The following is a 26,487-nucleotide window of genomic DNA, read 5'->3' on the forward strand; positions in this document are numbered from 1 at the left end:
AATTATCTTCCGCCGTATGTGGCGTCCTCGTAAGAGAATTTATATTTGACGGGGTAAGTTAACTCAAAATAAAATGGAAAGAACAGTTGCTAACGTAAACAAAGCTACATTTTAATTACCAATCAGGTTTGAGATACCCACACTACGCTACTTGTTGGCATTCCATTGCTAAATCTCAAGGAACTATTTTTCATGGGCGCAACGTTACATTAAAACTCGTAAAATATTTGTAAACAAAAAGTGCAAAGTTAATGAGAAGTATCTGTTTTTTTAATGAAGTTGGTTTTCCGATTATGATGTAAAAGCTTTTAATAACTGTAAGTATTGTACATATTTATACATCAATACTGATTATATTAGATCGTTTGCTTTACTTTAAATATTAGAAAGAAAAAAAATCAGAACTTTTTTAATGATGGCTTGATAGCTTTATTTATAAATAAAAATACGAATTGGTGTTTTAATCATTATAATTTAATTGTTCCTAGTAGGGTTAAGTATGCTGAAACACTAGTTACGAATTTTTATATTTATTTGTTAGTATTATTGGTAGACGTACGTTATATAAGATTATACTACTTTGTATTTAGATTGAAATTTGTTTTCTGTATTAATTCAATTTTATAAAAATAAAACGTTTCTGTTTCTGATTTATCTTTAGGGTGTTACTCAATATGATTGACATATTTCTTCAGAAGGATGTTAAGAAGTTACTCAAAAATAAAAATATTGTTTTTATGGGAGATTCTAGTAAGTTTACATGTGTTTTAGTTTTTATTTATTTACTGTTGGATATAATGTTTAAAAAAATTCAGTATTGAAGAAGGCATGTTTTAGAAATTTCGTCTTGAAATTTCAAACTATTTATAGTATAAATATTGATCTAATTTAAAATTTTTACAATAGAATCTTGCTATTCTGAACCTGAGGTATAGTGAATAGGTTGTAGTGAACTCTTTTTAGCGGTTCTTTTGGAACTCCTATTTAACTAACTTTATTTTATACGCTTATAGTATGAACAACTGAAAAATCGGTGTTTCGTTTATAGTAGATTCTAATTTCTTTTCTGCACATCTTGTTTTTTTTAATGCAAACTGTTCTAGAGTTTTTAATTTGAATTCATTTTTATTGTCTTTATGACCGTTTTGTTTCTAATGGAATATTTTTTTATGTTTAGATGTGAGAGCTTTATATAAAGATACATTGTGCTTGTTGAATCAAAGCAGACTTATTTCACTAAAAACTCTTAAAGCTAAAGTAAGATTTATTCTTAATAAATAATTTAAAATTTTCCATTTACTGCTTGCCATATAAAATTGAGTACAATATACTAACAAACTTAACTCTATTTAATTGCAGTGGTCTACTATTCTGTATTCTAATGAAATTTTGCATTCTTATGAAATTCTGTATTCTATGATCTATAATTGTCAATTTAATTGTTCTTTCCTGTGATATACAGGAAAATATTTAGAGTATTATTAAATTTAATGGATTATTTTAAACGTAAAGTATAAATCATATAAAATATTCATTGGTATTTAATGTAATTTAATTTTTTGAGTTATTTAATTTATCCCTTAATTACTAATCTTTGATTAATACACTTAGTGTTAGTTTCAGCTTTTGATGAAGTTCAACAGGAGTCCTTTCTTTGTGTATGATCCTTTCTATAGATTATAAATTTGCTGGATGTTCAGTAGTTACCGCGTTCAATATGTATTTTTTGAATCCCTTATAAAAACGAAGTAGAAAACAGCATACCAATTGGGGGCCCGCAAATAAAAATTTTGGCTAAGAAAAAAACAAAATTATTAATCACAATTAAAGAAACACCAAAACTTGTTTGATTGCCGGAAGAAAGAGAATAGAGAGACAATTATTTGAAACACCTTCAAGTTTCAAACGGCAATCAAGCAGATTTTGATGTTCGAAACACCCGCCTTCCTTGAATGTGATTTGATTCTTCGATAGCGTTTATACTTTACCCTCACTTATTATATTGTTTTAGACCGTAATGTGTTACTTGTTTCGAGGTTTCTATAGATATATTTGTATTATCCCCTTCAGGACCATGATTACATATTAGTGGTAGCACAATTCTTGTAGGGGTGCGCAACCTGCGGCCCGCGAGAGCTTCTAAACATAATTAAAAAATATAAAAATTGGCAAGGTTTTTTTAATTGCACTTTTGAGTCTTCACGTTTTAACACGATCAATTTTAACAGATTCTATAGTAAATGTATGTTTAACGCGCTTTCTTTAAGCCGATTTTATCGTAAATATAAATGATTTTTTTAAGCAGTTAATTCCGCTTTTCAACGTTATTTCGAAAATCCCGAATTTTTATTATGACGCGCGAGTTTTAAATCGCCCATTGAAATAATCACTTTTTGGAGCAATTTATTTATGACGATTTCATCGTAAATCTAAGTGACTGTTTATCTTTCTTTTTTTTCAACTATGCTTTTTCGGCAGTTATTGCTATGCATTCTCACACACTATAAAAAATTCCGATAATTTTATTACGACATTCGAATTTTAAATCGCGCATTTGACACGGTTTATTCGTGCTGCGCTCAGCATAAATTAAAGTAATTTTTTTTTCAGTTTCCACGTGATTTTGACTATCCCGTTATTTAACTACGATGTTATTACGACACTCGAATTTCTAATCGCGCATTTAAATAATCGCTTTTTGATACTGTATTTCGGTACAGTTTTATCGTAAATTCTAATCATTTTCCCTTCGTTTTTTCGGCAACGAATATGATTTGGTCCAATGTGGTAATGAATTGTGATTTGGTCAAAAACCGAATATTCGGAAAAAAAAAAAAAAAAAAAAAAAAAAAAAAATCGTCCTAATACTATATATTTAGAGTCAAATAGCAACATTTTTTAGCAGCATAGTAACACTGAAACAAAAATTTCAATGTTAAGAATAATATTTTCTGAAAAACGTATTCATAAATCAAAGCAAAAAAAAAAGGCCTATCAAAAACGCTTTTGAAAATGTCGCGCTATCATAAAAACTAAAACGAAACAGAAAAAATAAAAATCGATCTTAATTTTCTGCTCTGGGAAAGGGTTTATTCAATTAACAAAACAATGAAGATAAACAAATTTGTGAAGGGTCCGATTAAAAGAAAAATCATTTTGTGAAGGGTCCGTTAACGGACCCAAATTTCTTCTAAACAGACCCCTGTATGTACTAAATTTTTTCCTACTTTCATTCTGTGAGCATTGCAGTTTTATTAGAATTTATTTTTAAAATCAATTTTTGAATTGCATGATATGATAAAAAAAAACAAACATTTCTTTTCTCCAATGTTTATTTATTTTGATAAATTTAGTTTTGATATGATAGAAATGGCAATTTTTTTTTAAAAAAAAAGTATTAGCTTTTATTTTTGAATGAATTCTAATATTTGAATGCCTTTAATTTTCTACAAATATTTTATTAAGTTTATTATTAGAAAAAAATGGAACGCTGATGTTTAAATAAATATTACTACATTTACCGTTAACATGTCTAAATACATGTGCGGCCCTTCGTTCGACAACCTGCTGCGCAAGTGGCCCTTCACTCAAAAAGTTTGTGCACCCCTACAGAACTGTATCTAAAATGAAGCGAGTTTTTCTGACTCTCGAGGTCTAAGATCATACGAACGAGATTTCAAATCGGTTCTCTCCTATCACATCTCGTATTAGTGTAAGACGTATTCTACATATAAATCCGGGGGTGCCCTTATTTCTCCACCCCCCAGTCCTGAATGTGTTGAGGGTGCTCATTGCGGATTACCCTGTGTAAAAATGACTTCACATTCAGCATAAATAAATGTTGAGAAGAATTATACAGGTTACATTAAAATAAAAATAGGAAAACGTAATTAAAAAAAAAAAAAAATTCTTAAAAAGCTGCAGATGGTTTGATGAGTGTAGATAAAAAATTGTCGTTGATCGTTTTAAATTTCATCCTTGTTGTGGTGACTTCCCGCTATAAAAAAAAAATAAAATAATAATAAAAACAAAGCATTGTTGCAATTTATTACCTATTTATTTTATTTATTTATTTTTTATTTACAGGGAGGGTGCGTAGCGTTTTTAAAAAGTGCTTAAAGGTGCTTATTTTAGATCCCGTTTTTTAAAAGCCCTTAATGGTGCTTTTTTCCATGGTTGTTTTTAAAAAGTGCTTAATTTTCCCTTTTCCGAAATATGATATTTTTCTTTACCATGTTGATTTTCGCCACGAAATATGCAAAAAGACATTGTCCTATTTAAAATTTTCACAATTAATTCAACCCTAATTAATCTATTTCGGCGTACCGTCCGTCTGTAGTGTATGAAAACGCCATTTGTTTTACATGTTTGATGAAATACTTGTGGGTCCGCACTTGCGTACTGGGCTGGATTCAGTGGTAAGGATTTTTGTCTCTCATGTGCAACCCTGCTGCATTTTGCAAGAGATTCTCAATTTCAGACTTCATTATCCGCCTTCTGTAATAGAATCGAAAAATCTCTCGAATTTTTGCTGATTACGGGGACCAACTAAACATTGTCAATTTTTTTTTCTATTAGCGATAGAAAATTTAATTTCTCTTGCTAAATTCATCGTTTGTGACGCGCCATCGTCTTCGTCATTGTAAATAAAACCTGATAAACAGGGATGAGATTTTTCCGTTTTTTAGCGGATTTCCGCTTTTTTCACTTTTATCTCTTAAATTTCAGCTTTTTTATCAAAAATTCAGATTTTCTAAAAATTTCATTTTTTTAAATTAGTATTCTGCTTTTTCAGAAAATTCACCGATTTTCAAAAAGGAGCAGAAAATTCAAACTACATAGCTACCAATCCTTTCTCATTTTTACTTATTTTACCTATTTTCTCCCCTTTACACGCAGCAGATAAGATTTTCCGAATTTTTTACCCGCCCTCCAGATGGATCCGATTTTCGTAGTTCAAACGACGCTGCTTCTGACAAGCCTTTCAGAGGTCCCAAGCCTGGAATCTGCTAATATCTCGATTCTTATTCACACGATTTTAATATCAAACATATCTTTTCATATTTGCGTGTTGCGATTTATTTACGAGATTTAAAAATCCGATATTGTGATTCGTATTTACGTCTTTTTAAAAACCTATGTAGCGATTCGTATTGACGCAAGTTTAAAATTCAATGTCTTGATTTGCTCATACGGTTTATAATATCAAACATTGATTTTCGTATTTATACGTGATTTTAAAATAAGGCATTGAGATTCGCATTCACGCATTCTAAAAGCTATGCATCATAATTCTTATTTATGCAATCTAAAAATTACGCATCATGATTCGTATTTACGCAATCTAAAAATTATGAATCGTGATTTGTATTTACGCGTTTTAAAAATTCTATATCCCAGTTTGTATTTTCTCATTTTCAAAATCGTATATCTAGTTTCATATTCATGTGATTTCAAAATCCATAATTGTTATTTATATTCACGCAATTTTAAGATCAACTATCGCGATTCTTGTAAGAAGTAAATTTTTTTTTAATTAGTTACTATAAAGGTGACTGTTTTTCTAACGACGATTATTCGTATGTGTAAGTGTTACAACATCAGAGAAACTGGAAGGGAATATATTCAAAACTTACATTCTGTGCTTGCAAAGAAGAAAAAAAAAGGATTTGTCACAAGATGTTTGAAGATGGACTAACGACTAAATATAACAAACATAAAAGATACAGCAAACAAAAGCAATCACTTAAAAAGGGATTTAATTAAAAAAAAATTTTGGAGGAAAAAGAGTTAATTAACTCATCATCAAAATTTTATTTATAATTGCTGTTATTTATGCTATAAAATGCAAAATTCTTATCAAATACGAAACAATTATCTAAACAGTTGCTGATTGTCATGTAATTTTTCAAACTAAAATAGCAATTTTTGTATAGAAAGAAAGTATTGAGGAAGGCGTAGATTGCAGAGATCAAGTGCAATAATAACTGTTAAAGATGTAGTCAAGTTTTTAGTCATGGACAACTTTATGTTGGCCTGTCAAGAGTTAAGTCATTTGACAGCCTTTCAGTAATTGCTCCAAGATGCCAAATCTATAATTGTGTTTTCAAAGAAATTCTAAATGCTTAGTGTTAATTTCTTAGAGCTTTGCAGAAAAAAATGTTTTTTGGAAAAAAATTTAATTGAAAGTTCTATTGGCAGTAGGCAAGGGGAACTGACAAAATCAAAACACCCCGATTAGAAATGCAGCATGGCGACCTCCACGTGGTATTTCTCGGGTGATGCTAACAGCCATGCATTTTAATTTATTGTATGTAAAACATCCTTATTTTGTTCTAAAATGCTATGTACTTTATCACAAATGTTAATTAATATAGAAATTGATTTCAATAATGCTGATCACCAAAAAATATTTCATTTGGCGATAAAACAAATTTTTGTGTTCTTGAAAATGAAAGACTTTTTGAGGGTTATTATCTCAGATAATTTATTTTGCTAATATGTTTCTTATTTAGCTAATGTTTTGATTTTTTCACCATGTACAATCTAAATAGCTAATATACTTTTTTAAAAGCAAATAAGAACATTGATAGAATTCTTCTACATAAGTACAATACTATGTCTTTGATGATAAAATACTATGTCTTTGATGATAAAATACTATGTCTTTGATGATAAAATACTATGTCTTTGATGATAATGTCTTTGTGCTAGAACATTGTGTTCATTGGCAAGCGAGCGCAGAGAGCCATGGTTCACATAGATTAGTATAATAGATTAGTATAATAATTATTGTATTATTGTTATTAAGATTAGACACCTCTTTAAATAACTACTTTATCTTTTTGCTTAAATTTTACATAATAAAAACAATTCCATTAGACATGACAACCCAAAAATAATTTTATGCTGATGACAACCCAAACTTATTAATATTATGCTGATGACAACCCAAACTTTTAATATTATGCTGATGACAACCCAAAAAAAAATTTATGCTGATGACAACCCAGACTTATTAATATTATGCTGATGACAACCCAAACTTATTAATTTTATGCTGATGACAACCCAAAAAAACTTTTTTATGCTGATGACAGCCCAAACTTAATTTTATGCTGATGACAACCCAAACTTTTAGTATTATGCTGATGACAACCCAAAAATAATTTTATGCTGATGACAACCCAAACTTATTAATTTTATGCTGATGACAGCCCAAACTTATTAATATTATGCTGATGACAACCCAAACTTATTAATATTATGCTGATGACAACCCAAACTTTTAATATTATGCTGATGACAACCCAAAAAAAATTTTATGCTGATGACAACCCAGACTTATTAATATTATGCTGATGACAACCCAAACTTATTAATTTTATGCTGATGACAACCCAAACTTATTAATATTATGCTGATGACAACCCCAAAATAATTTTTATGCTGATGACAGCCCAAACTTAATTTTATGCTGATGACAACCCAAACTTTTAGTATTATGCTGATGACAACCCAAAAATAATTTTATGCTGATGACAACCCAAACTTATTAATTTTATGCTGATGACAGCCCAAACTTATTAATATTATGCTGATGACAACCCAAACTTAATTTTATGCTGATGACAACCCAAACTTTTTGTATTATGCTGATGACAACCCGAAAATAATTTTATGCTGATGACAACCCAAACTTATTAATTTTATGCTGATGACAACCCAGACTTATTAATATTATGCTGATGACAACCCAAACTTATTAATTTTATGCTGACGACAACCCAAACTTTTATCATTATGCTGATGACTATTTTTTTGTTCATATACAGCTATAAGTTAGAAATTATCACTGATGTTATCTTTAAAATATGTTATTTTTGATTACAATACTATTTATTTATTTACAATACAGTTATTTTTGATTAAATAATTACAATTTACAATCATATAAAACTAAAATTATTAAATTTATTTAATGAATTAATATTTGAAAAATGAATTAATATTTGAATACGATATTGTGATTCGTATTTACACCTTTTTAAAAACCTATGTAGCGATTCTCGCAAGTTTAAAATTCAATGTCTTGATTTGCTCATCATTCATCAAACATTGATTTTCGTATTTATACGTGATTTTAAAATAAGGCATTGGGATTCTCATTCACGCATTCTAAAAATTATGCATCATAATTCTTATTTATGCAATCTAAAAATTACGCATCATGATTCGTATTTACGCGATCTAAAAATTATGAATCGTGATTTGTATTTACACGTTTTAAAAATTCTATATCCCTGTATGTATTTTCTCATTTTCAAAATCATATATCTAGTTTCATATTCATGTGATTTCAAAACCCATAATTGTTATTCATATTCACGCAAATAATTTTTTAAAATTAGTTACTATAAAGGTGACTGTTTTTCTAAGGACGATTATTAGTATATGTAAGTGTTACAACATCAGAGAAACTGGAAGGGAATATATTCAAAACTTACATTCTGTGCTTGCAAAGAAGAAAAAATAGGATTTGTCACAAGATGTTTGAAGATGGACTAACGACTAAATGTAGAAAACATAAAAGATATAGCGAACAAAAGCAATAACTTAAAAAGAGATTTAATTTAATTTGTTTTTGGGGAAAAAGATTACTGATTATTACTGATATATTTGCTATAAATCACATTACAGTATTTATTAAAAGAAATGAAATATTAATGTATATTCTCAGTAGTTTTAATTTGCTAAACCAGGTAGTTTTTCAAGTAATAATTGTCTCTTATAACTGGGGAACTGGGGAAAAATATAATTTCCAGATTTATTTTTTCAGGTGGTAATTTTTATTTTCACTAAAAAATGTTAAGTATCAATGTAATCATTTATATAATGATAGATTAGTACACAATTGTATGTCAACACATTATTTATTACCTTAAACTGTTATTATTAAAGGGTTGCGCTTGCGTAAAATTTACTATCGTGGAAATTCAGCTTTTTTGCTTTTTGGCTAATCTCATCCCTGTGATAAAACCATTAACTGTCAAAAACTTGCCAGCTAATTATGATATTTTTCAAAGTGCTTAAAAAGTTTTTTAAGTGCTTGAAAAGTGCTTATTTTTTGTTGAAAAATTTGGCTACGCACCCTGATTTATTTTTATTCATTTATTTTTATTTATTTGCTTCTATTTCTATTTATTTATTTTACACATTATTTACGGCATAAAATACGACCAAAAAGAATTTTTTTAAAGGAAAAAAAAGAGAACAAATGTAATTAGTATTTATATTAGCTAAATAAGTTACTTAGAGTACACAACATCAACAGAGTACACAACATAAGTACTTAGAGTACACAACATCAACATAAAGAGTTTTAAAAAAAATTCTAATGAATCGATTAAATTGTTGAAATGTCTCCGGCATAGATAACATGAACTGTTTCTACTTTGAGCAAAATTTTTTATCACCTTATAAAATTAAGGGTAATAAGCTTAAGCGTTTCACTTTTACCAAAAAATTCAGTTAATAAAAGAAATTAACTGCTTTAAAAAATGTGTAAGTTAAGAAATTAAACCATAACTAGCATAAAATTAAAAAGTAATAAAAAACAAACAAGCTGCATTACTCTTAATGGCAGAATATGTTATAATATAGAGTCAGAATATTTTATTTCCTTCTTTCTTATCTTTTTATTTAAAAAATAGCAACCGATTGGGTAAAGAGCATCATTTTAAGTAAAGAAGAAAATCCACGGGAATCTTAAAGTTCTTGAATCAGATTAAATAAGTCTCCTACTGCGGCTGAGTCAGGCAATCTGGTATACTTCTTAGATAAGCTCCTGGTATACTTCTTAGATTCACGTTTCTATAGCAGCCAATGGCCTCAGACTCTGTGGCAGGGGGAGGGGAGTTCTTACTATAGACAAACTATACTTACATAGGTAATGTGGGAAAGATAAAAGTTTCAGAAGCATTAGGATCAGCCGAACAGTAAAATATTTGATCATTTTTCGACAATACTTTGCTAGATTAAAAACTATTTTTTAAATTCCGATTTTTTAAATAATTTTAAGAAAAAATAAAATAAAGGAAATTTAAATTTTCGAATGATTTTAGTAATGGAAAAAGTGTATCTTTTGATAAAACTTATTACAATTAAGTTACTTTGAAACATCCCTTTAATATTGATTTATCAAAAATTTAAGTATATAAAAAAACGTGTTTAAATTTTAATCTAACATATTTTACAATACTGCATACAATACTGCATCTTATAAAATCATGAATATTTTTTCTAGTACTTAAAACTTTCGGAAACGTTTATAATAATTGATTTTGGACATGGTCAAGTAGTCGAAAAATAAAATAAAAATTGGGAATAAAAAAAGCTGCATCATCTTTAAAAATATATATAAAAATATCCATTTCACTCTTTTAAACCTTCAGATTTTATTTCAACACATTAATACCTGCTTATATTGTATAATTTTTCATGTATTGTTGCAATTAAAAAAAAAAAGCAGACAATTTCACTTTAAAATTATCCGACAATTTCATCACAAAACTTAAAATTAAGTATTAAAAAACTTAGCCCTATTTATCAAATAGTTTTATAATAATTTTTCATAACTACTCTTCTCTGTGAGCAAATGTATTCCGGTAACTAAATTAATTCAAAGCAAGCTGCTAAAATAAAAAATTCTTTAAAAAAAATGAAAGAAAAAATAATTTATTCTTTTAAAAGCATTTGAGAGTAAAACAAAACAAAATAAGCGAAAGAAAAAGCAAAGCAACAATATCGCCAAAACTTCACCTTCTAGATTTTAGCACTAAAATTAAAAAATGATTTACTGTTAATAAATTTTTTATAATCATTGCTTTATAGTTAAGTTTGTTCTTTTTCGTTTATATTTACTTGTAAGATGGATTTAAAAGTACAAATTTTGATTTTAGTTCGAATAAAATGGAATAATCGGGATTAAAGTGATGTTTTAACATTCTAAAAGTTCATTTGTATGATGAATTAACCAAATTTAATTCCAAATATCGATAAATTGACTTACTTGTAAAATGTATAAGGTCTTCTTTTAACCAAGTTTTTTTTTTTTTTTCGTGCAACCAAGTGCGGCATTATATGCGTCTATGTTGAATAATGATTTTTTTTTTTCTTCACAATTTCTCGCAGGCGAGCCAGAGTGCTTTGCTTTTTGAGTGTCCTAGTCCTTGTTGAACGTACGGTACCACAAAAGCAGAACCTAAAACTGCATATATGATTCGGTAACATTCTGTAGTTGACTTTTTGCAACAGAAATGGAAGTAAATGATGGTTTGAATCTGGTAGCGTAAATTGTTCCATTTCAGCCAGCCTTTTTCTTTCAAATGGAAAAATCGTCTGCGAAAATATGAGTAAACACGCTTTACGAATTGTTTGTGCAAACGATATTAGCGGTGGCGGGAAACTTTCGTTGCAACCTGATATTTATTTGAAACATGTGACCTAACACTTTTAGTTTTGGCTTAAACACTTTCTTCTAATGCTTTTTAGTGAAAAAAAAAATTATAACGCGAAAACTAGTAGATAATATGTTCATCAAAGATTAAGTTCCGGAATCGTTGTACAAGTGCGTTCAAGTAACTAATGTTGTTTAAAAGAATAAGCTTTTATGTTAAGAAAGATTATAAGTTATGCATTGAAATAAATAAATTAATTTAATCTATATTCTTTTTTTTTAAACTCTAAATGAGCCAGAGAATTAATTACAATCAGATTTAATTTATATCACCCTTTGATTTCATTAAGGTGAATACGTGGCCATGTAACGAATTTATGAGTTCAACAGTTTGTTCTTCAAAAATGATTCGAATTTTCATAAGATTGAAAAGTGGAATCAAATGCCACGTCCATTTTTTTGAATTCTCGCAATTACTCATTCAAACTATATCCATTTTATTAAACACACATTGCGAGCTTAGTCCATTTTCTTAAACACACATTTCCAGTTGTGCAAAATAAAAAGACTATTACTTCTCATTATTAAAACGATTGTAACTAATTAACTTGAAAAGTTGGAGACTGTGGTTTGTAGGTTTAAAGTCATTGCGTTCCTATTGTAATGCAGTATAACATTAATCGAAATTAAGATAGTATAAAAAAATCAAAAACCTCTAGAATAATACGAAGACGAACAAGATAACTGTTTCAAATTTTGGCATACACATTGTTATATTATTGCCGAATGTTTTTGCCTATATGACTTAAAATAACAAACTGATATTTTATAATAGTTCATAATAGCAGTCGGTCCTCTATTTAACGAAGTCGCTAAATCCCGATAAAAAATTCCTTAAATGGAAAATTTGTTAAATAGAAAATCACCATTTGCAGGGGTCTGTCCATACATTTTGTGAAAGGTCCGTTTTTCGTGAAATTGTGAAAAAATTACATTCTTTCAACCAGCAACCAGGGTCCGCTTTTATGAATTTGTGCAAATAGGGGTCCGGTTATTGCAAAAAACTTTTTCAAGGGGCTTTTAAATTGTAAATAGATACAAGATTATGCTCGGCACTGTAAAATTGTAATAAAAAAAATTAAAATTTTCAAAAGCAAGCAGCAATTGCTGCTTCTAAATTAGAGATGCAGCATACAAATATTTGGTATTTAGCCCATACTGCCGAACGCAGAATATTCATTTCAGACTAATAATGGAAGAATCGTCTGCCGAAGACAAAACTTAATTCGTTTACATCCATCTTTCTTGTTTTCTGCCCTAGGAAGGGTTTATTCGATTACCAAAATAATAATGAAGATAAACAAATTTGTGAAGGGTCCGATTAAAAGAAAAATCATTTTGTGAAGGGTCCGTTTTTATAAAAAGATATTTTGTGAAGGGTCCGTTTTTATGAAAAGATATTTTGTGAAGGGTCCGTTAACGGACCCAAATTTCTTCTAAACAGACCCCTGATTTGGAATACTTAAACAACGCAAAACAGGTTTTAAATTCATAAACACTAGCCATAATTAAAATAGCAATTGATACACCTTTATCTGTTAAATTATTATCTACTATCGAATTGTTTCAAATGATTTTAGCATTTCATCATATGAAGGTTTGTTAATTTCTTCATTTCTATCTTCATCTTTTTCGTCTGCCTCACAATTATTGTTTATTTTTCACACTGTTCCAAAATATCAGATTCAGTTAATGTTTCTGTGGTTGCAGCTTCAGAATCAATAAAAAGAAAATCATTGATCAGTGCATCATCGTAAATTTCGTGGTTCTCTCTTAGCTGTACCCAAATTTTTCTTCTAAAGGAATATTCTCCTCCTCCTTCGCACTTTCCAAAATCTCCGCGCTGACTTAGAATCCAGCTTTAACAAAACTGTTACGAATAGTACGATCTGTTACATGACAGTTTCATGCTTTAGAGATTTTCGTTATGCTTTCTTGTAAATTTATTACCATGCTATCTTATAAAGCAGTCATGTCAGAGATACGGCCGGCGGGCCGCATCCGACCCCCGGTTCGTATCAATACGGCCCGCGATCGCGATATGTCACAGAAAGAAGAATCGTGTTTTTAGAGCTTTTAGACTTCACTCGATTCCTTTCCGGAAGTTTTAAAATGTGCACACTACATTTATATGTAATGTCAAGGGCAGCGCTGCCTAGACAAGCGAGAGAGATAGACAGTAACGACATTTCTTAGCAACAAGCGGAATCTTCGACTGGAATATACTTAGCAGCACAACTACGGATGGCGCTCCTGCCATGGCTGGCAATCATTCGGGTGTTGTAACTAAATTCAGAAAACATCAGGGAATTTTGTGGGATTTCCCTGTATAATTCATCACGAATCATTGGCATCCAAGCATTTAATAATGGACCGTGTCATGCTACCTATAATTAAAATAGTAAATTTTATAAGGAGCAGAGGACTAAATCACCGACAGTTCAGGCAGTTTTTACAAGATTTGGACGAAAATTTTTTTGGTGTCCCTTATTTCCCTGAAGTTCGTTGGCTCAGTCGAGGAGTATTTTTAAAAAGATTTTTTGCATTACGTGACCCTATTCAAGCCTTCATGTAAGAAAAAGACAACCCAATTGATTATGACAATGACTGGTGGATTGATTGTGTCTTTTTGGTAGATATGAATTAACACTTGACTGGTTTGAATGTAAAGTTACAGGGTAAAAATCTGATTGTCACTCAAATGTATTTATGTATTCAAGCCTTTGAAACAAAGTTGAGGCTGTGAGAAAATCAGGTAAAAAATCAAACTTTGGATCATTTCCCTCATTTAAAATCATTTGGCACAGTGAACCAAAAGTATTCTCAACTTCTGCAAAATCTGATCACAGAATTCAACAATCGTTTTGAAGACTTCCACAAAATGAATAAAACGGAATTCCCAATTTTCAACAATCCATTCAATTTTGAAGCTTCACAGACACCAGTTCATTTGCAAATGGAGTTGATGAATCTTCAATCGGACAGTATTTAATATACCATATAATTAGATAAATATACCATATATATATTATATACCATATAATTAGATAAATAAAATGTTATAATATTTTTCTGTACATTTTTTTTATTTGAATCTGGCCCACCTACACATTTTAAATTTAATATATGGCCCTCTGCAAAATTGAGTTTGACACCTCTGTTATAAAGGATAGATATATATATTGCCAGACGATTTGATAGAGCATTTACTAAAGAATAACGACTTATGATTATTCTTTTATATGCAAGTAATTTAGAGCCGAAATTGTTGCTTACCTTTGTAAAATTTAGGGATCTTATGGAAACAGCGTATTCCATAAAATCCTTAAATTTCATTGAAATTAATAATTATTAATAAAGTTAATTTGGATTGTTATATTCTTTTTTAAAAACATTTTGTAGGGTGAATTGTCTTGTTTTGGTGATGAATTGGTGTCCGGTGGTCCAAAATATAATTTCAGGAAGTACAGAGAAGAAAGAAAAGGATATTATGTTGACACGATGCTTTCTTTTTATTTCTTAACTCGAGTCTATGATAATTATGTTTATCGCATTGTCAAAGATTTGTCAAAAGATCCACAGAAAGTGCCAGATGTTTTGATAATCAATAGTTGCCTATGGGATGTGACAAGGTAAAGTTTATTAATAAACGTAAATAACTGATGATTTTGTTTATTTATTCTTTTTTAAAATAAATTGCAATTTCTTATTTGACTCAAAGAGTAATATATTTGAGCATCATAAGTCTGGAATCCTCTTAAGCACCCGTGGGCAAGAGTTTTCATAAAAAATTTTGGAGCTAATATTTTCTGTTTATTAAAAGGTACAGCTTGTAATGCACGCACGTTCTAGAAAGAAAAAAATTGTATTTAGGTAACTCGTGACAAATTTTATTTAATACAGTGAAAATAAATAACGTTTTACCCAGAAAAACTTCTGATCCTAATGATCGAATTTTCACTTACTATGACTAAATTTTAATGGTTCCACAGGGTGACCAATCAGTTAGTGCAGACGATATTTTAAATTACGAAATGTATATATTTTTTTGAATAAGCATGATTTTATTTCAATGGGTTTTCATTCCTGGCTTAAAAAATATGGGGAGGGGGGGGGTAATCGCAATCCGGAAAAATGTTTTTTATCTTTTTATTTAACAATTGTAGAAGAATTTTTAAATTGAAAAGGTAAATAATATTAAAGAATGTATTTTATATGAGAAAATTTGAGCGAAATCGTCCCAATATTTGATGAGAAATCGAATCTTAAATGATCTGATTTTTACTTTTTTAAAATAAGATATCTCAGGAACTCTTCGACTAATTTCCTTCAAATTTTACATTTTTAATTACATTTTTTAAAAGGACGTAAAAATGTGTTTGCCATACAATTCAAAATATTTTTAACGGAATAATAATTTCATTATTAAAAATTTTTTTGCGTCGAATTATATTTGGATAAACAAATTCTATGATTGTGTGCAAAATTTTTTCCACTCGCTTAAAAAATTCTCTAGATATGGCGAAATACGCAACAAGAAAACATTGAAAGGTCTGAATTTTCGACCCGTTCACCTGACCAAACTATTGGGACCATATTTCTTTGTTTGCATGTACCTATATTTTGCTCACTACACTCAGTTTAAAAAAAGACTATTTAAAAAGTACGTTTTAGTGTTTGATTTCGTAACTTGCATATCATCGATATTAGCTAATTAGTATATTTTTGGGGCCAGCCCCAAAAAACCATTAAGATTGAGTCTTTAAAAAAATTAAATTGAAAACAAGGTCGATAATTTGCACATTCACAGTTTCAATAATACACAGACGGACACGCTTCTTTCCATTGCCTTCGTTGGAAAAGGGCATGATGATCTATGCAATTTTTAATTATTATATATATATATCTTAACGGGACGTCCCCAATAATACCGAAAAGCTTTATTCGTTTGTTTTCATCAACTGAAAATTTTGTGTCATTTCAAATTAAATAAAATATTCAGTAAACAGAAGAAAAATTTCCAATTGCGTAGGGACCGAGGGTGTGCGGTATTGGTCCTCGTTAAACTGTTGTTGGTCCTCGTTAAAGTGCTCGACTTCGCGTGCAGGTCGTTGGGCTACCGAAGCGGGGGTGCTATCTCCTCTGCAGAGGGTCAAAATTGTGATGGCATGTCTTCGGATCATCCTCAGGGATGCTTCCCAGACCGTCGCCAATAGCCCATTGTGCAGCTCTAGTGCGACGTAAATGAAACTAAAACTACAACAACTTAGTGATATGTCACAGTACTACAAATTAGTGTGAAATAAATCTAGTAGTAAATTTTGTCCTGCTGTCACTATTTAAGTGTCAGCAATAACAAAATGTTTTGAAAATAATAACGAAATGTATTATATTTATAGATGGGGACCAAATGGCGTTGAACTTTACAAAAAGAATTTGATTCGTCTGATGAAAGACTTGAAAGAACGGATTCCTGATTGTTTAGTTATTTGGGTTACAGCTCCACCCATTGCATGTGATCCAACTGGAGGTTTCCTAGTGAAAGAAATTGAATTTTTGAAATATTCTATACGCTTTCATGTTGTGGAAGCTAATCATTATGCTAGAAATGTTTGTGAAGTTTCCTTTTCTATTATTTAGAAAAATTTCCAATTTATATTGAATATTTTCAGTTTTCGAACTACTAATTGGAGACTATCCAGCATTGCGAATTCAGTGCATTGCATTGCATTAAGCTCGATTTAAATACACAGTTTAAAAACATTGATTAAATCTTATTATGAAAATGGGTGATTTTGATATTTTAAAAGCGACTCTTATTGGTTTAAATAATGAATTTAATAATACAAATTTTTCGGTAGTTGAGCCATTTATCTTTGGGTGTGAAACTTTTGGGGATATGATCTTTGATTTTCAAAAATAAACTAACAACTGGTGTTTAACTGGTGTAAGATTTTTCAAAATCCTTTTACCTTTGTCCGTTTTTATGATTTTTTCAAAACAAATAAAAATAAATTGTGCATGATATGCATGTTTTATATAGTAAATACAATTTTATAAGTAATTTAGTACAGAATAATTTTGGCATAAATAATAAAATGCTCAGTATGATAGGTGTATTTAGATATTTGTACGAGTCCGTAAAATTATAGTAATGCAATGTGTCCATAAATTCATGGTGCACTTTTCACTAGTCTGTGGACAAAAGTATGTATCGACTAAAGTGACGCTTTGTTTGCATTCAGAGCAAAGATGAAGCCTTTATGAAGAAGCTCGGTTTACAGTTAACTTAGCTAAGTTGCAAAATGAAAATTTGACTAGTTATCTGTTACTGTACTCACTAATTTAGACAAATCCAGATTTTTCAAAAAATGGTTAATTTATTTCATTGTTAATATTTTACATTTTTATGTATTGTGCTGAAGTTAAAAGAACAAATGTTTTATAGGTAGTTGTTGATCATGGATTCGATGTTGTGGATTCTCATTACCACCTTAAACTCCAAATTCATAGGAGGACTCCTGATGGGATTCATTGGTATCCTGAAGCTGTTCGATATGTTACTAACTTGCTATTAACTCACATTAGTATCGCATGGAATGTCTCTCTACCTCATAGGTAATCTGTTTTATAATCAATTCTGTAGTTTAAAACGAGATTTTTCTGGTTGCGTATCAAAATCCGCTTGTAGCATTCTATAAAAGAAGTACATTATGTGTGTTCACCAAAGATCTTTTTCCTTGTAAATAGATAAATAAAAGCTACATATTGAGTGCCTTTGACTGACAAATCTTTAATTTTAAAGTATGTACGGAAAGAGGGGTTAAAACCGAGTAATACCTTTATTTTCGTGAAATCGTTTCTGTTTTCTAGCGGACTAAATCTGAAGGTGGCTCCCTATGAAGTGGACCCAGGTTCAAATCCCAGCGATGGCTGGTCGATGTGAATTCTGCATCCGGCTCTCACCGACCACACTGCTGACATAAATTATCCAAAGTGGTAGACAAATTATGGGTTAGTCCTTTTGCCGTCAGGATAACTGAGGGTTTTTTCCTCTTAATAGAATGCTAATATAGGTTTGTTTCATCAAAAAGTTCTCTACGAAGGCTGGTTTCTCCCAATGCTTGATTCAGGAGTTTCCTTGTTTTCTGGATAGGGTTCAAAATTTAATAGAGTTGAACATTGATAGTTGTTAATTTAAAATTAGGTCGGCCCTTCAACGCCTGATATAAAATAAAATTATATTTTCAAGAGTCTCCCAATATAGTTGACTTAAGTTAGAATCCCAGCAGTGGCTGGTTCATATAAATTCTGCTCGCACCGACCACAGTGTTGACATATAATATCCTTAATGGTAAATAGATTCTGGGTTAAAATTTCTTTGGCGTGGTGTTAGCCTTGGGAGGTTTTTGCGGTTTTCCATTTCATGTAACGCAAACATTGATAGTCGTAAACGCAGAATCGGGTCAGCGATTCAACACCGGTTATAAAATAAAATATTTTTTTTCTTCTGAAACACCGTCAATTTAGCGAGATTTTTATATCTGGATAAAAATTTGTGAAATAAATCAGTAACTTTCGACTTTTCGTAACTTTTTGCGTATTTGTACCAGTTCAATCAATGTAATGCATAAGTACTTTCTGAAATTTTAATAAGATTGATCAAAAACTCTTTTGATTTTCACAAAAACAGGGTTCGTAATTTTTTTTGGATTTCTTTAAAAAAAACGATTTTTTTTATTTATTTAAATCGGAATTTTTTTATTTTTATTCAAATACACTGCAGGAACTTTAATCATTTATAAAGTTCTTTAATCATAAATCAATCAAAATTAAATTAATAATAAAACTATAGTACGACGATATTTTAGAAGCTCTAACTACCTAAAACAATTTTTCATTATAACACTTAGCTTTGAATGCATAGCAACCATTTTGAAACAAATGCATGATAGAAATTTAAAAACTAGATGAAATAGAGAATTTCAAGAATACTTTAACTATTAAGACAAAGTTTCAATTAGCAAACCATAATTTTAATTTAAAATTGCAATTTCTTTTTTTCCCTCTTGATTTTTAAAATGTCAAAATAAATGTAACAGATTGCGTTTATAAATATTTAATCTATATAGTTCTATATTGAAATATTCATTTTTAATTCTAGATCAAAATAGATAAGTTATAAATTTTTTTTAAAAAAATCTATATACTCATAGGAATTTTTTTTTACAAAATTTCTTTATAGAAAATTTGATAATGTCAAAGATACTGTGAACATATTATGAGAAAAAAAATACCTATTGATAAAAGAGGCAGCACAATTCTAATTCTGCGTTATTTAATTTAATAACATAGACATTTTCATTCTGTGATTTGAAATTACAGTGTAATAATTTAATAAAAGTATAATTAATTTAGAATACTGTTTTTTTAACCTTTTAAATCAATATATATAAAAAAATCATTTGATTTAAATCAACAAACCCTGCATAAAACTAGCTTTTTTTCTTAATGATAATGTTTATAGCTGTTATTGAAATTATCTTAAGGGTATTTGTAAAAGATGAATAAAATTTCTACTGAAAGACATAAATAACGTTTAAAAGTTCACAACCATTATGAAAATACCATATTATTTGCAAATTAAAAAGTGTTACCTCCATTGATAACAGAACCATTGAAGAATAGTTTTATTCTCTATTGCTGATGCAGTAAAACGTTTGAATTATGTCATAATTCTCTTTTGATTGCATTACTCTGATACATACATAAAATCTTTATTAACTGGTAATTAGCGCATGCTACTCTATTAGTTTAATATTTGTCACAAAATAATATAAAAATATATATAGTATATATTTTTTTTAAATAATAACTCTCTTTAGAATGTAATGATTCTTAGTAGAACTTATATAAGCATTGCTAAAGCCCAGTATATTTAAAAGCTGTTGCAAATTAGGCAGCTTTCCTCTACTTAGAAGAAAAAAGTTAACATTAATTAAATTACTTACAAATTTTCTTAACTTAATTAATTACAAATTTCATGACTCTCAAATAAAATTATTTTAGGTTTAAATCTGAAGGATCACAAGAAAATCCTGTTTCAATTTCTGATGAGGAGGAAACATATAAGCCAAAAAAGGTAAATATATATGTTTTACGGGCATGATATTGATTTCAGTTGTTCTGAAACAGATTTAACTCAACTGTTATGTTCACGAGCGAAGATAATTTAATCAAAAATAAAAGAAATTTCTTAAAGTCTGAAAACTGGTAAATGTTTAGGAATAAGTTGCAAATCACAAATTTTATCGCTTAAATTTTTTTGAGGAAAAAAATCTGTGAAAGCTCTATAGAATGACAAGCACTCCTTTCTATCAAATAAAGGAAAAAAAGAAAGAAAAAGGCATCCACTGCAGAGGGTATAGTATCTTAAAAATTTGGTGGTGCTATGTAAGTTTATTCAACATGAATAATTGTCTAATCCATTCTATTTTTTCTCTAAGCGTCTATGATTATTCTTACACTAAATAAATAATGTACCTATTCAAGGGTTTTTATCAGTGAAAAAGGTATAAATAGACTAAAATTTTTTCTTAAATCAAGTAAAAAAGTTATAAAAATGACATAAATTTCTTTATATATTTTTGTTTTATGTCCGTATAATAATAGTAGAGTTTTCTGTCTTATTTTTTTATTTATTTATAAGATTTCAAATATTTTAAATTCTGTCTTGTCAATGGAGGAGATATAATAGTCAACAGAGAAGACATTCTAGGTTTAAAATGTCAATGAAGACTGATTCATTCATTCTTGGGAGACTTCGTTTTTTATGGAAAGTTTACTAGTCATTTTTTTTATAAAAGTAAAACTATTTTTTAAAATATTAAATAAGAAGCTACTATAAACATTTAACTAGTTAACAGTACAAAAACCCTTAAAAGAACATTTAAATTGTTTGACAGCCACTAAAAATTATTTTGTGTCAGAGACGTAGGGACGTCCACAGAGCAGATTTTAAAGTCAATTTTATTAAAAAACTATATATATATATATACATAAAATTCGTTCTGTGTAAATGCATATGATTGATTAGTTAGAGCTTAACTAAAACACACCAAGAAAAATATTGAGAAATCTGCTGCACTTCCTAATATTTATTCCTAAGGGCCAAAAAAAAAAATCACCTTTTTGCGAGAACGACCGACCCTTAAGATACAGAAGAGGGACAAAAAATTTCTTCAATTGAAATTGGTCATTGTTTAAATTAGAAAATATGGCTAAAACGTTAATTTCATGGAAACTTTTTGAAAATTTTACATAAAAGGTTTATTTAAAAATGAAAAAAGCTTTGCGAAGCACATTGGTGGACCCTCTTCTAGCTTCATGCAAAAGTTTAGTCTTGTAATATTCTGCAAGTGAATTGTTTGCATACAATGCAAAGGATATAGACATCTATATTTAGACATGTTTCATTATAAGAATAAATATTGTTACATATTTCTGTAAGACAAGTAAAAATCCCATTTTTATTAATGTTCAAAATTGGCAATTTTTTGATCTGCCTATTGGCCTCTATTCTATGTCGTCCATTGGCCTCTTATCGATCATATGTTCATTATTTCTTTATTTTTTTGTAACAGTAATTTTATACTTGTTTTCGAATTATTTTTAGGTTTCATCTGTTACAATCATGCCTGATGTTTGTGAAAAATGTACAAATGACGAACAGAGACAGAACAACAGAAAGAGAGCAGAAATTATCTTTACTCCTCAAAAGTCTAAGAGAAGCAGAAGATGTCGAAAGAGAAGAAGCAACAAGTTTCAAGAATCTCATCATTCTTATTTAAAAAGAATAGAAAGTAGGGAACGCCATAACCATATTCGACAATGGAAAAAACTTGATGAAAACCAGCACAGTAATATGAAAGCTGTGGAGGCCCATTGTTCTCCATACAGCAATCCAGTAGATTTTGGACACCATTCGAATTCAAACCCTGAACCTTATATTACTCATGATCTACAAAGGTTCATTGATAGTCCAAGACATATACCACTTCCTCCAAGTCCTTATCCAAAGCCTAACAAGGCAGTTTTCAATTCTCCTGTGCATGGATTTGAAGCTGGAATGCGTATATCTCTCCAAACAAACAATATGTCTTCCGTAAGAACTGTACACATATCGCCATTGAGGAGTTTTCCCAGTGAGTCACGTCAAAGCTTATGCTGGTCTGATCTTCGATGTGATAACAAACCATTTCCTAAAAATAATCAGTTGCAATTTTTGCCTAAAATTGATTTTGCATCAACAGATGATATCCCGTTTGGAATACAATTCTAAACAGCTTTGGAAAAACCTAGGAATTTTGGGGAATAAACTAGGGATTTTTGAGGAATGAACTTTTGGAAAGATTGCGAATTTTCGAGAAGAAATCTTTTATGCTCTCAATAGGGTTAAAAAAAAAAAAAAGATTTCTAATTACGTAAAGATAAATTCTCACTGCTTATTTTTTTTAAAAATATACTCTGCGCATTTAAAAAAAAGAAATTAAATCAACATGTGTTTCTATTTAGTTGAAAACATACTAAAATTAACCTGCATTTATAAACAGAGGTCAATTTTAGGATAAATTAGAAATAAAGAAAAATTTTTTAACCATTCAACATGCAATCTTATATCAAGTATTTTATGAAATTAAGAATCTTCTGGGTTAAATAAAATGAATAAAAAATGTAAAAGAGGAAAATTTTTTAAATCTTATTCTGAAACCTTTTAAGAAAAGATTTTCAATTAAAGAAATAGGCCTAACCGTTTTTATGTCAGAAATCTGCTTAAATTATCTATTAGTAAAAAAGCAAATAATTTTAATATTCATTATTGCACTCGTAACGAAATACAATAAAAACACGATATATTTAATTATGTTATATTTCGGTCCACATGCGATATTACAGCGGTTGAAATTAGCAATATCTATATACTTCTTTTGCATTTAAGAGCAACAAAAACTCGCAGTAGAATACTTTAAAATAAGTATAAAAAATAACTTTTTAAGAAGTCCTCAAAATTCCTTTGTTTAGGAAATTTTCATAATCCCCCCCCCAAAAAAAACTGGTTTATTCTCAGATTTTTTTCTCCTATTTGCAACACTAATTCTAAGATACTTTTTATTATTTTTTTCCTGTTAAAGTTTTTATTTTGAATTTGCAACCTATAAATTTATTACCTTTTGATTGTATATATATATCAGAAAATGTTTCTTGAAGAAAAAGCAGAAAATAGAACCATTTGATTCAGAGTTTGATAAATCATTATGGTTGCCTTCTTATATTACAGGAAAAAAAAACAGAAACTTTTATTTTATTTTATAAAAAGTATTTTGCATCATATCTTATTAAAATCAAGCATTAAACAAATTAAGCAAACAATTTTAAAAATGTGATACCAGTAGTTCATTATAATAAATTATTTGCTCAAACATAATTAGTTTAAAACTACTTTTTTTTTTCATTAAAAAAGGATTGTAAACCAGTAGTTTGTTAGTGAGGAACTTGAAAGCTAACTTTATATTTTCGTATAAAAAATACAAATAATATCAGTTTGTTTCATACAATATTTAGGTATTAAAACTGTTAAAAATTACAAGAGTTTTTCAATTTTATTTTTATTTCATAAGTATCCAAGTCTATTTCCAAAAAAATTTCATACTCCCAAGAACTTGCTATCGCCAAATTCAATTTATATTTGAGGCATTAAAGTTTAATAGGAAATAGGAATTATATAAGATTGCTTAAAACACATGCATATAAATATGATGGTCTTGTACTTCACTAAGAATTCATCCAGCTTTTGCCCTCACAGCTAATTATTTATTTTTTCGCTTGTGAAATCAAAAATAGTTTCAGGAAAATATTTTTTCCCCCAGAAAACATGGCTTGGAAGAAAAAGCTAAATTTTTGCTAGAGACTTATATGTTTCAAAATCCTATAAATAACCAGTACATTTTAAATGTATTGTTAAATTTATTCATATCAATAAATAAACAAAAAATTTCCTAAAATCATCCTATATGTGTAAATATCTCGCTTAAATTTGAGAACTCAAGCATATGTTCTGAGAACATTTTTGACAAATATTCAAAAAATTAAATTAAGAACAGTAATTGCACAATATTCAGCATCAACACTGGTAAATTACAGTGAAAAAATTCTCAAGTAAAATGATATCCTTGTATTATATTTTACTGCTTGAATTGTCATATTTTCTTTCAAAATTATCCAATGAGAAAGAATATTATTTACAACATGCTTAAGTTTGTCTGAAACTCTGTTGATGTTTTTATTATGTTCATGTTTTTATTATATTCAGAGTTCTTTCATAAAAGGATAAGATACTTACCTACTAATGTGTTGCTTTATTTTGGGGTTGGTGAAGAAGTTTTATTTGGTACTTTTCTGTTGTTCGTCACAAAGTTTGTGAACTTCATAAATTATATAAGCTTTAATTAACAGGAAAATAAATCATTTTCATCCTAAATTAAAATTTATACTCTTTCAAAATTTTGTTCTGAAGCTTGTTTTGTTATAAATAAATTATTTTCGGTGCATACAATTGATTAAAAGGACATGCAACTATGAAATTATTTTTGCTGTGAGTTTTTTTCAAATAAAAATCAATTAAAACTATTTAAATGACATGGAGTATTTTATCTTAACAAAATTTCGACTCAGAAAAACTTTTTCACCCTCCTAACAAAGTTCTGTATTATTTTTTTTTAAGGTAATGTGATGTAAAATTGTATTACACTGTCTCATTTATGTATCAAATGGAAATTTTCAAACCCTATTCAAGACATTAAATTTTTCCTCTTCCATAAATAATAGTGTTTCTTTGTAAAAACTTTTATTTTCTGGCTTAACTAAAACAGGCATGTCAAACTCTATTCTAGTTTTTATAAATTATATTTCTTCACAAGATAATTTAAAGTTCCTTTGAAGCTACTGTAGGTTAAATTTGGGAAAAAAAAATTTTAACTTATTTTTTTTTGCTAACTGATATTCATAAGACCATATTCCTTGTCGGAAAGTTTTTGTTTTTTATACTTTATTACAACAAGCACACAATTTTCTTATTTGAAAATAATTCTATTTATGCGATTTTTCATTCATAAATGCTAAGGTTATATTTAAAATAACTTGATAGATGTATTCCTGATTCTACTTTTCTTTACCTAAAAGGTATAATATTTAGTTAAAATATAATTTTATAGTTTTGTTTAAATGAAATATGATAGAAAAAACTTTATCAGATTTTCCTGGGTATAAATGACTAATGAACTGGTAACATTTGGAATTTATGTTTGACATGCCTGAATTTAGGACCTTTATTTATTTAATATTACAGCAGCAAGTAGTCTTTCTGTAGAGGATAGGTCTGTAATTTATAAGCGTTGTTTAAATAAAGTCGACACACTTGATAGGTTTAGAAATACGATGATGATAATAGCATACATAATAATTAGTATGTACCTTGGATTCAAGGTTAAGTGTGCACTCCAGATTGCGTACAGCTGAAAAACCAGTTCGCATGAGAGAATTTAAAGCAACTTTAAAGTTGTGCTTACAATGGATGCACCCAGAACATAAAAATAGACTATTAAGAGTTTTAGCTGTAGAAGTTGATTATACATTTTATCAACAGCAGCAATGTATATATTGGACATCAAGAAATATACTTGCCTAATTTTTGCTGATCTTATTATTGGGGTTGGCCTTTCATAGAATTCATTTGTTTACAGCTATTTGTCTTAGATAATGCTTACCATCAACCAGGGTTGGGTTTTTGCCGTCAAAAACTGGTTTTGGACATGACAGTGGTAAAAACCGTCAAAAACCTACTGTTTTCTTTAATTTATGGCATATAGCGGACAATATATTTTCACTTAATTGCCTTTATAAATTAATGTTGT

At 29.0% G+C, this 26,487-nt stretch overlaps 1 protein-coding gene across 3 annotated transcripts; it reads left to right on the top strand.

Moving 5' to 3' along the window:
* On the top strand, positions 1-25,382 carry LOC107446475 (uncharacterized). 3 transcript variants are annotated; one of them, XM_071180800.2, is made up of 8 exons: positions 1-53; positions 662-750; positions 1,178-1,257; positions 14,921-15,150; positions 16,918-17,128; positions 17,967-18,136; positions 20,588-20,660; positions 22,194-25,382. In XM_071180800.2, exons 2-8 carry the CDS (start codon positions 675-677, stop codon positions 22,857-22,859), a joined length of 1,506 nt encoding a protein of 501 aa, XP_071036901.1. In that variant the 5' UTR covers positions 1-53; positions 662-674; the 3' UTR covers positions 22,860-25,382. The 3 variants fall into 3 exon arrangements, with proteins under 3 accessions (XP_071036901.1, XP_015916631.1, XP_015916633.1); XM_016061145.4 differs by lacking the exon at positions 1-53 and adding an exon at positions 143-317; XM_016061147.5 differs by lacking the exon at positions 1-53 and adding an exon at positions 420-555.
* Positions 25,383-26,487: the final 1,105 nt, after the last annotated feature.

This window comes from Parasteatoda tepidariorum, chromosome 3 (assembly GCF_982258835.1).
Source record: "Parasteatoda tepidariorum strain Cologne lab strain chromosome 3, Ptep-v5.0, whole genome shotgun sequence".
In the NCBI taxonomy this organism is placed as follows: domain Eukaryota; kingdom Metazoa; phylum Arthropoda; class Arachnida; order Araneae; family Theridiidae; genus Parasteatoda; species Parasteatoda tepidariorum.